The 12,047-nt window shown below is 37.7% G+C and overlaps 1 protein-coding gene across 1 annotated transcript in view; it reads left to right on the top strand.

Annotated features, from left to right (window-relative positions):
• Nucleotides 1–12,047, top strand: part of colec12 (collectin sub-family member 12) — a 40,855-nt gene that overhangs the window by 22,719 nt on the left and 6,089 nt on the right. The window contains exons 3-4 of the mRNA XM_084733243.1: nt 5,522–5,644; nt 11,852–11,938. Of these exons, the coding sequence (XP_084589369.1) occupies nt 5,522–5,644; nt 11,852–11,938 (210 nt within the window). The remainder of the gene's footprint in view (nt 1–5,521; nt 5,645–11,851; nt 11,939–12,047) is intronic.

Genomic DNA, 12,047 nt, shown 5'->3' with positions numbered 1-12,047 from the left:
ATAAACAGCATGGGTTTAGTCTCAGAAATGTTTATTATACTTTATTATGATTACCTTAACATCCTCTGTGGATTTAATTATGACAAAACAAGCCCTCAAAGTGTTTGCAAGAACTACTTGACCCACGTCGAGTATGGATTTAGAAACCCAGTAGTTTTATTTCTTTCTGGAGTCTGTGTAACAGGATACTGCGGCTACCTTGGACGCATTTGCTTTTCATCATAAATGTGTCCCGCATCGCTGACAGAATCGTTGTTTAGGCAAAATCCCTGAGAGGGAAACAGAAAACAGTCCTGTGACAAGCAGTGGGAAAAATGTAGCGGCTTCTCTGTCCAGAATGAATTTCCATGTTAGTTCAGTGGAAGCATCATTGCTGTGAGAACATGACAGTGTGGGTTTGTAACTTCTTTCTGCCAGGTTCTACAGTACAGTATGTGCTAAATAGTGACCATGTTAACTCTAAGAACTCTTAAGCGTGTGGAAAGAGATTACATGTGCATTTAGATTTAAGTCCTGACAGTTCAAGTATTTTCATCTTCAGTCGTGATTTTACCATCAGAGACATAGTTTTCCCATGATTGGAAAATAGCTTCAGCATGGATGTTCCAAGTTAGAATCCAAAGGTGACTGAGCATTTTCCATTGCTGCCCCCTCACTGCGTTCACTACAGAGCAGTTTGTCAAAATACAGTTTGTTAGACCTTTACCAGCTATTGTAACTTTAAAGAAGTTACGTCTTTGAAGAAAAAACTGTAACATATTTTCTGCACTAAATCATAAAATGACCATGATATGTCGTCAGAGATCGAGGAAACATGCTAAGTTGAAACACCAAGACGACAACACCACAGCTGCAGTGTTTGAAATGTCCATTCTGGTCCAGAATAACTGTTTTTGTTTATTTTATTGGAGTTAAAATTTATGATGAAATTTCACCAAATGGGTTAGCATCTGTTACTGAGTCATAAGACATCATTCATAATATTTTAGAAGAAGTACATGTTTATAACTGTTGAATTGAGCAGTATCTTAATGGAGTCTGGCAGGTAGTCACTGACCTCCACTGACCTTTTACTCTGAGGATAAGAGGCTGAACTTTACATCAACAGACAATAGACAGTGTATAGACAGCTGATCAACTCACACTGTAGGACTTAATTCTTGTCATTGTCCAAGTGTAACATTGCCCTTGTGTTCAGTGTCCCTGTCTATAGCAACCTGCCAGTGCTTTGAGTCTGTGGAGGACAGGTGGGGGGAAATGACTCACTCCAACCATAGATCGTAAATTAAATTAGGGATTCGACCTATTTAATATACGCTCTATGGCTCCAGTTCACTATTTGAATTGCAATACTCTTTTTTGAACACTAGAGTCTTACATGTTGCTCCTTTATAAAGTGCTCCACCAATTTAGTATTGCACAGTGCAACTCGACTGCCAGGACAGTGTAACTGTCTGAGACAGGTTTCATTGAGATGCATATTTTTATGTTTCTGTTATTAAATCCCGAATGTTTGAGTTTAACCTGAGTTAAAGGTTAGCCATGATGAAAATATCTTAAATATATTACTTTAAAATATGTTTGGTTAAAAATGTAGTGCACTTCATGTCAGGTTTTGTTTTGATGTAAAGTTAAACAGGTCACATGAGTTTAGTTTAAGGCACAACTGTGGCATCTGGGCTGCACATGATCCAAGAGGCAATCTGTTTTAATTTTGTACTTTCATTTGTGTATAATGTTTGTTGATTTGCACTGCATGGACAGCTTCAATACTTTATTTGATGTCATCACATTTCTGTTATGTTAAAATATTTGGGCTTCTTTATCAACAGAAACTAGCTTTAGACTTTTATTCTCTTATAGTTTTCATGGCATTTACTGATAAAAGAGCTAGAAACATAAAAAATAAACCATCAAAAACATCTGTATGGTGTATGGCCACATTAGTTACAGATAGATAGATGTTGCGCAAGTTATAGAGGTTTGCTAAGCACACTTCTTTACAAGTCTACAACAACAGATTTTTTTCATTTTCAGCCGTTGCTGCCTAAAGTGACATCACTTAACACAATTCATCAAATGTCACTCAGCTCACTCTGGAACCACAAAAGGCTTTTGTACAACACATCTGCTCTAGCACTAAAAAAAAACCTGTAAATGGACTTTGATGTGTGAAATCAGTGGAGTTCCCCTTTAAGACTCATCCTTGTATAACTGCTTATGAGTGTTCACAATTAATCTCATAACGTGATGTCATGTTTACTTTTACTTTCCTATTATGATAGCCAGGTTTGACAGGGTGTGAGACAGATGATTAAGCGCCTCTTTTAAGAGTGTAATTAATTACTCTTGTATTGAAAGTTATTAAAATGGAGTTACAGCTCTGTTAAAACTGACCAGAAAATGAGCCCAGCCTTCAGCACAGTCTCAGAATGCAGACTGATGACAGAAATGGTTGTCAAGCTCACAGTGTTGTATAATACTTCAATAACAGACAAGTACACCATAAATTTAGTCCACAAGATCTTAGCAGATCCTCTGCTTGGCATGAACATGCACTTCTATCTGCAGGACGAAGGTATAGCTTGTCCAGGGTGCATCACATCCCACATCCAGTCATCAATTTCCCAAAATGCTGCTTATTATATATTTTTGCAAAAATTATTTTATGTTATATTATATTCTATCATATATAGTTGTTCATGTTCATGATTTATTTATTTATTTATTTATTTATTTATTTGTGAAGGTGGTCCTCAGAAGTATTTTAACGATGAGAAGTGGGCCTTAAGTTACAAAAAGTTGAGAACACCTGATGAGTCAACGATTGCCTGTGGGGGTGTTGTATTTAGAAGAATCTGTCCTGCGTGTTAATTGTGGGGGGTTGTTGAAAAGTTAAATATCTGAAACATTTGGACTGAACAGGTTTTGACTGTGAGAAAGTGTTCACTGACCGTGGAGGAATGAGGAGGAACACATGCACGATACAGCCACTATGGTGGAGTTCATCCTCTGATGAACACAGAAATACCAGCCCAGCTTTGCTCTTGACCCAGAACCTGCAGACGGTCGGCTGCTTGTTTACATGGTGTGATGTTGTACTTTAAGCAGCGTGTGGTTAGGACCAGTGGGGGGGTTCTCTGATGGAGCCCAACATGAGGCTCTCAGCACACGTAAGGACAACAGTGGCCTGCGTATCCATGTCTGCGTCCACGGCTGGGCCCCTTTGAGGTGGTCAGACGTGTTGTTTGCACAGATGTGTGGGTCCAAAGCTGAGAGGCCAAACCCCCCAGTACCCCTCTGGTGGTCCTGGCCCACCCCTGACTGAGAAGGATGGCTTCACATTCAGTCCCATCACGGGTGACATGACTTAAAGGGACAGAGCCAGGCCTCTCGTACCGTTAGAGGGAGGAAGTCACATGAAGATGTCCGTCCAGCTGGGGGAATATTTGGACCTTCCTCCGGTGGAAACAACAGACCTACCCAAAATGCCAAGGAGCATGTTGTGACCAGAGCCTGGTGCTTAGAGGATGACATGACCCCAAGGCAATATTCATTATTCTTGTGTGCAAGACTTTAAAGTCTGTCAAAAGAGAATCTTGATTTGTCTTGGGTAAACAACTTTTTGTGAAGACAGTTTTTGTATTTCACATGGGAAAAATATTCCAGTCCTTGTGGTGAGCGTGTTATATTTCCCTGACTATTGATTCATGTGATCTCTCAGACATATTGTTGCTCAGTCCATTGGTTCTGCGTGTAAGGATTACACTGTGCTCCCCAAGGTAACTGCTGAGATCTTGGAATGTGGTGAGGTTACTACAGTAAAGACGGAGGGGGGCAACAAAGACACGCAGTCAAAATTGAACATGGAAAACATTGCACCTTATACTGAAAAATGGGCATAGCCACAAAAAGAGTTTCACAAATATTCTTTTTTTCTTTTTAAACATCCCAAAACAAAGCGAATAAGATGCATTTTTGAATAGGGTTTTTTTTTCTCCCACCAGGTCCGCTATAATGTGGAGCACTTGCTTAAGAATCCCTGTATGTCAGATGCGTTCCGCATGAGTTAGTAGAACAATGGTTATCATGAAAAAAAAGTTTAAACATCTTAAAACTGATATATTTTTAAGACACAATCCAAGTAACCAAGTAGTCTTTGACAATGTAATTATCATCAAATTATATATTTCTTTCAAATTTAATCTGGGCTGATGATTGTACTTATATATAATATTATATAAGATAAGATAAGATTTATTGATCCCAAACAATTCAAACATTACGGTAGTTACAAAAGCATAGATAATAAAAGGAATGGGTGATAAATGTAATGAAGACCAAGTAAAAATAGAATAAACATGTAAAATATAAAAATATAGATTAGAAAAATTATACATACTATATACTTCTTTGACATGACCAGATATATGCAAATATGTGGCTATATGGATGGATATATGGATGTATATGGATAATTGTGCAATGTGTGTAACATTATATTAAGAGAAAACAATTGAAATAATATTGCCTTGTGAATAGATAGTTGCAGAGACAGATTACAATTGCACAAAGTACGAGCTGCAGAAATTCACAGGATGATTCACAGTGTGGAGTTATTGTTGCATGGAAGATAATTTAACAGTGAAAATGTAAATACACAGTATATTGCACTGGATAATTGCGCATACCCATATTAATGTCCATATTGGGGGGGTTCCTATAAATCACATTTTGGAGAGCCCAGATTTTAAGGCAAGTTTGACATCACCACCGTACAAGAGTATTTTAAACTGTTGTTTTCACTCAGGCTATTTATTTTTAATTTCCTGTCTGAAAAAGTGTTACAGGTTTCCATAAATTCTCTCTTCCTATATAATCTGATTTAAAGTTTCTTCCACCTACAGAAAGATCATTGTGAATGTACACCAGCTGCCCTCTCACTCTGCTTGCCAGAGGCAACTTGGTCACCTCTAATGAAGTCAAGTAAACATCCTGTCTGTGATATGATGTTTAGCCTTGAATCACATGGTGCTGGTGGGTTTCAGGATGTAGCGTTGGACGAGGGAACATCTGGGACATGACTGACTAAAACTCTCACTGCACCGTGGTTTTAGGTCGGATGGCAGCGAGGAATGACGCAGACGTGGAATCGTTCTGTTTTGTTTGGGTTCCTGTGTCGTATGGCAGACACATGTGCGGTGTTTTTAAGGTTTCACAGTCAGTCTTCTTGCCTATTCATGAGGACAAATGTTTTCAATTGTTACTTGGCTGCAGAAAGGCACAGCGTGTCCCGCTTTAGACACGCTGTACTAAACTTAGTTATGGAATGAAAAAAACATCCAGTGTGACTTCATTTTTGAATGAAAACCTTTGGTGTATTTTTATTATCTCCCCGCTCCAGTTGCACAATATTTATATTACTACTGCTTCTCTACGTTCTGTTACGAGAATGAAGTAGACTGCTGCAAACTGTAACTGTGATGATGATTTGTGACACAATTTCTGTTGTGCGTTGCAGGAATTCAGGAGGGTACGGAGTGCACCAAGTGTAAAAATGACTGGGCTCTGCGGGCAGCTATTGCACTGCTCTATGTTCTCTGTGCCCTGCTCACCATTGCAGTGGCTGTCCTCGGATACAAAGGTAGGTCAAAACTGAGGTCGTCAATTTCCTTCATGTACAGTACTGTAGATTTTCACGTCTCTGCTTCAGACCTTGACCTTCACCTTGACCTAGTGCAGATGTTAAAGCTGTGCTCACATTACACAAATCCAGGCACTTTCAGTCTTGCAGTCAATGCAAAATTACTCAAACAAGACAATAATAAGAGTTGGTTTTAAACACAGTCTTGAAATTCACTTTCACAGATCCACATTCTTTGCAGCCAAGTCGTATCCAAAGGTTCTCAAAGAGTCAGAAAGTCTTCAGGGATGTTGTGGAAATTCTCTTTAACTGAGATGAATTCCACAAAGTGAGAGTCGTCCTTTCAAGAGTTTATTGCATTATTTCGTCAGTTATTTGCAAACAGACCTCCCAGCTTGTGAGGATTGGAAATCCTGCGTGAAGTTCATCAGTGGTATTTTTACACACAGTCTCATGCTTCACAGAGCGCTTCATCAACCTCAGACTAACGTTTATTCTGTAACTGATACACAGTTGTCCTTTGCTCAGCTTTTGCTCTGTTCATTTTTAAAGGAGGTTTCTCCCTCTATCTGCTAATAGTGATGCAAACTGATACTCTCGATAACTTCTAACAAATTAGCATCACTTTGGTCACAATCTTGACAAAAGTTGGGGGGCGCGTTGGTAGAGTGTGTGCAGAGCGTGTATCAAGGCTGTCAGTCCTCTGCAGCGGCTGCTGGTTCGACTTCCGTCTGCGGCCCATTTGCTGCATGTCTTCCCCTCTCTCTGCCCCCCATTTCTGTCACATCTTCAGCTGTCCTATCAACCTGTTAACATTATTACTGTAAACGTTTTAGCATGTTGACATTAGCAGTGAGCTCAAAGCACTACTTGCTTAAGTACACCCTCAAGAGCGTGGCTGTAGATTATTAGTCTTGCTTCTTTTGATTAAAAAAATGTAATTTAGCTAAATAGGGCAACAGCATAATCATTTAAATCATTATACATGAAATATTACAGTGGAAATATGGTGATGTTTTTAACAACTATGTACAATGTGGGGGAGGGGGAATATCTTTTCACTTAAGTATTGTGATTTCTTTTATGCGTGACTTGATTTTATATTTTTATTTATTAAACACATATGGCACTAGCTTGATGAGCAAGAAATGCTGAATGTAGCAGTTTAGTTCAAAAAGGATTATGCATTATAGCAGTGATCTGATTAAATAAAACTCAGAAAGACTGACACATGGTGTGTATTGTTTATGGAAATATCAGTCATGCTATGAAGTCTGTATGTGTATGTGACTTTTTTCTCATGGTCTAATGCTAAAAAGCAAACAAAAATCAAAATAAATTATAATACTGAATCACCATACTTGTATAATCGTAATACATACTGAATCAATCCCAGAGTATTGTGATGTTTCGAATCAGGAGATAAGCATCTCATCGAGCTCTCTCTGCCTTTGTCTCTCTTTCAGAGGTTTAATCGGGTCATATCACTGGCAACAGAATGTAAAATTCAATCTGTCCTAGTCAGACAGTTTTACTTCAGCCAAAGATTCAGCACTTGAAGAGATTCCACTGACAGAGTCCGTTGTTTACACGTCTCCACTGAATTCATATCTTCCTGAGATTAGCCATAGTATGGGATTGAAAACACATTTGTTGTGCAGTATTGTCCTTACTGCATCCCAGTTCTTGCTGTTTCTCCTTGTGTGAACCAGACCAGTGATGTTAAATAGAAACAGAAAGGAATTCCAGTTATCACAGGCGCCATCAATATGGAATTCACTTTGAGTATTGTCCAGTCTTACTTATCCTTGACCCCAATCAATCATAGAAAACCTGTCAAAACATCCTGGAGCAAAATATTGATGTCCTAATGGTTCCACAGGCGCTCTAACCTGATGAAACATGCACCTCAGACAACAGACATTAGCTGCATTCGCCCAGTGTGGAATGACTTTTTTTCAAAACATGGCCTACAGGTTCAGATCTGAATCTGAATCACGCTATAAGTGCTGTCAGGATTGTTTTGGGTTTCCAGTGTTGAGTCTGTGTTTGCGTGTAGCCCATGTGATTTTGATGGTTTGGCTCTAATGTTTACCAGATGACCATGCGGAGCCTTTCCTGGCTTAACAACCCAGAGGAGATTTTACGGCTTGGTAGCAATTTGTTGTCTCATGAACCACAGGTTGACTCACAAATGGCTGCAAGTGTGCAAAATAGTTTGAGTTTTGCAAGAACCCAGGGTAGATTGGGTTCTGTGAGATGTTTTTCTCTTCTATACCCTTTAAATAGCAAATAAGGTCATTTACCAGCAAACACAAATACAGTTTTCTGCACAAGTCAAAATGTTTCTTAGTCGTCGCCCTCCATTTTATTAGTTAAAGGAGGAAAATGTATATGTCATCAGAGATTAAGGAAACATGCTAAGTTGAAATACTTATTTCTCTAACAAAGCTACAGCCAGCATTTTATCCTTTGATATTTTCTTTCCAGTCCAGAACACCTGTTTTTTCTTGTCTGTTTCACGTTTATTAGAGTAAAAATCAATGCAGAATGTTTGCAGAATGAGTAAGAGTCTGTTTATGAGTCGTAAGAAATTGTTATTAGTCTTGTAGAAGGAGTAGATGTTTAGAACGGTTAAATTGAGTGATATGTTAATGGAGTCTGGCAGGCAGTCACTGAATTCCAACTCCAGTGTGTATTTACAGAGAAGATGGCCCTTTGTTTTTGTGACAATGGGCTGAGCGTTTCATCAACAGATGATTGACAACTACTGTCTACTGTCTACTTTTTTTGGCATTGCCCCCCTTTGACAAGCAGCCCCACCTCACAATTTTTATCAACAATTAACATGTATATGTGGATAAAACACAACACATAACAGCGCTGCACACTGATGAAAATATTATTTCTCTCCACATTGTAAAGTCAGACAATTCGTTTTGCACTGAAAATCAAAACAGAACTTTCTAAATAGTGCATAAACACAGCAACAACATGAGTGGATACAAAACAGAAAGTACGAATTACATTCAGACTCTGACCTACATTATACTGATTTTAGAGAAAAGTGCTCATCTCAAAATATCCAAATTACTGTTGCAACAGCAGATCTGTTGAGGTTGGGCTGAACTCTCTGTCCAGTCTCTCTCAGTGTCAACCTGAGGTTAACACATGGTCAGCCAATGGTGCATATTTGGTCTTTTTTTTTTTTTTTTTATAGTTTTTTATAGTTCTAATGCCTGAATGGAGAGTTTACAGTTAAGCAGCTAAGTATCTGTGCACCTGATGGCCATGTTTGATCCATCGTTTGAATTGTGTTGTATTTTAATTTAGACAGTGCTTTGAAAGGGCAAAGACGTGACATGATATTAGATTTCTGTGTCTAATGTAGAGAAGTTTATTTAGTGATTTGAAAAAAAGTGTGAGGCTGAGAATGTGCTTATAGTTGTGCAGACCTGGGCTGAGGTTTTGCTCCTTGAGTGTCAGGTTTCACTCACTGTGTGTTATTTTTAATTTTGCAAGCAATCGTAAAAAAAAACAAAACGGTAAAAGCCTTGTTTGTTTATCTGTTGTGTGTGCTCCTGCAGCATTGATCAGCATTAATCTACTGGGCCTCAGGTTGGGTAACTACCTAAGTATGGCTCATAACTCAGGTCACAATAAGCCTTACTCAAATTAGCAACCTTATATAACTCATAATGCTTTTCCACTACAGGGCTATTGGGGGTGGGGGTAATAAGGGGAATAAAAAAAGGTATGTTAGACATCAGAGAGGAAAGATACTGTGGCAGGCCTTGAAATGTAGTCATCTTGAATGAATGTTATAGACAACAAATAAGGCATAATTAAGCAGTTTGTTGGTGCTCAAAAGGATAAGGAATTATCATTTTGGAGTGAAAGCAAAAGACAGGAGACTCGAGCTGTAAACTCCCAGCAGTCTACCAACAGCTCTTTGAAACTGGCCCCATGTGTTTTTATTTGTCCTAGATGCATGTTATTGTTTTGTGTTTTTGTCACTTCTGGAATGATAATAGTAAAAGCTAAGGATGTTTTCCAGTGCAGTTTTTAGACGCCCACATACCGACAGAAAAACAAACCGCTGGAGGAGAGGACATGGACTCTTGTTGCAGATGTGAGGAGGAGAGAGAAAGTTGTTTATGAACTGTTCGTGAACTGGAATTTGTGAATGTACTCTGGAAATTGAGATTTGTATTGATCAACGGATACACAGTTGCCAGGTTACCTAAAAAATAAAAAAAAACATGTAGGAAACTTTTTTTCTTTTTTTTTTACCCCATTCAACATCCTATGATCAGCTTTGCTGCAGTTTGGGGTTCCAGTTATTCACTGGACAGCAGTGAATACAGCAGCACCCTCTGCTGTTCAAAATCTGTTTTACATGTTAAGTTCTGATTAGATCTTCACTCCATTACAAGGTAGAAGTATTTAAGAATAGACCTTTTTCACAGCAGCCACACTGATGAAATAGTAGGATAAACACAGGTGTTACCAATGATACTAATTCAAATACTTGACATGAATGAAACAGGACCTTAATTAGAATCATTAGTAACACCTGTGTTTATCCTACTATTTCATCAGTATGGCTGCTGTGAAAAAGGTGTATTATCAGCTAAATTTACTCAAGTGATTAGAAGTAAAAACACTCATTAAGCTGCAGAATGACTTCTGCCATTGTTGTGTTATAATATATTGAATTATTATTACTGATGCATAATCGTGTAAGCAGCATTTTAATGCTGTAGCCAGTGAATGTGGAGCTACTTTTAACTGATTGATATACTGTTGGGTGGTTTGATCTGTAATAGTGTATCATATTTTGTAAACTGGCTGTTTTTTTTCTTTTGTTTTGTTTTTAATCAAGGCATCGATGTAAATTATTTATTATTATAAAACACAGGGTTGCACAACGAAATGAGAGTTGTTGTCCTTCATGCTACGACATATATACACGACATATATACACATTGTTGAATTATAAAAGAATGGAATAAAAAACTATATATAATATATATAATGTATAGAATACAGGCATTTATATACATCTATATGTTTACAACCAGGAAATGATTCTGTAGAGCATATTTTGAATTTGCATCTGGAATGTAAATAGCAGCATGATGATAATATGATCGACAACTTCACATAAAAAGTTTAACATCTGGGAAACGTAGTCTATTAATGCATTTTTTTTTTACAAAGCATCATCGATGACACAGAGTCCACCACCCCTCGTCTTGAGTGTTGTGTCTTGTAATAAATGTAAAAAAAATATGTAAAGTAAATCAAAAAGTAAAAGGATCAGTGTTTGCCTCTGATATGTAATGTAATAGAAGTATAAAGTAAATGTTCATCCTGTGTTAGAGTCTTGAGCCCTATTGTCATAGACTGGAATTACCAGCAGACCTCAATCAATCATAGAAACCACCGCAAAGTCTGTACTTCACTCAAATTTACTGACGTTATCCCCTGATAGGATGTCAAGGTTCCACATAACATGAATATTTCAGAAGAATAATGTAGTTGGAGAATAACATAGTTGTTGGTAGAGTTGTTTTGTCAACTTTCTGTATGTGTTACAGGCATAAATTCACATAAATACACATTTGCAACTCTTTTGTGTGAAGCAGAAGATGCTTAGTGGCTGTCCTTGAATTTGACAACCTTTTGTTGCTCCTAACCTCTTTCATCATCACTTCACTGATCTCACAGCACAGCTGTTGACTGCACTTCATCATAAGCTAAGCCGTTTCATACTTGTCCAGTTATCTGACAACAGAAAACAGATGTAAAAAAAAAAAATAGGCCTACAACCCCAGATTACAGAGGTGCCGGTTCACACTGGACTAATTTTATCACATGACCTCTGTGTGTAGTGAAATATGGTAGGTAATTTGCGGTGGAATTTTTGCTTCACAAATTACAGACATGGCAGATTTGTAGAGGATTAAGATTACAGATGACCTCTGCAGTTATTACAAAATTAATAGTGACATAATACTACTCCTGCACAAAAAGGGCTTTAGAAACTGCGATGGTTGTATAAAGAGTTTCTCTTTTCAAACAGTAAGGGGAATTGCTGCAGTGGTATCAATATTACCTATTTAACTTTTACAGAAAGTGTAAATATTGTACTGTAATATTGTAATATATATTGTACTGTGTTTCGCTTTTGTCTTTTGCCAGTGGTCCAGAGAATGGACAATGTCACAGAGGGCATGCAGAATTATGGAGGCAAGATCAATGCTGTGGAGACAGACTTAAAAAAACTAGGTAAGTTAGTAAGTCTCATTAAAGAGTAACTTCATTATTTTTCAAACTTGATCCTATATATGTATATATATATATGTATATATATATATATATATATATATATATATAT

The sequence above is a fragment of the Lutjanus erythropterus genome, chromosome 12 (genome assembly GCF_056507025.1).
Source record: "Lutjanus erythropterus isolate fLutEry1 chromosome 12, fLutEry1.hap2, whole genome shotgun sequence".
In the NCBI taxonomy this organism is placed as follows: Eukaryota; Metazoa; Chordata; class Actinopteri; order Lutjaniformes; family Lutjanidae; genus Lutjanus; species Lutjanus erythropterus.
The sequence above is the reverse complement of the archived record's forward strand: the minus strand, read 5'-3'. Positions and strand labels throughout refer to the sequence as shown.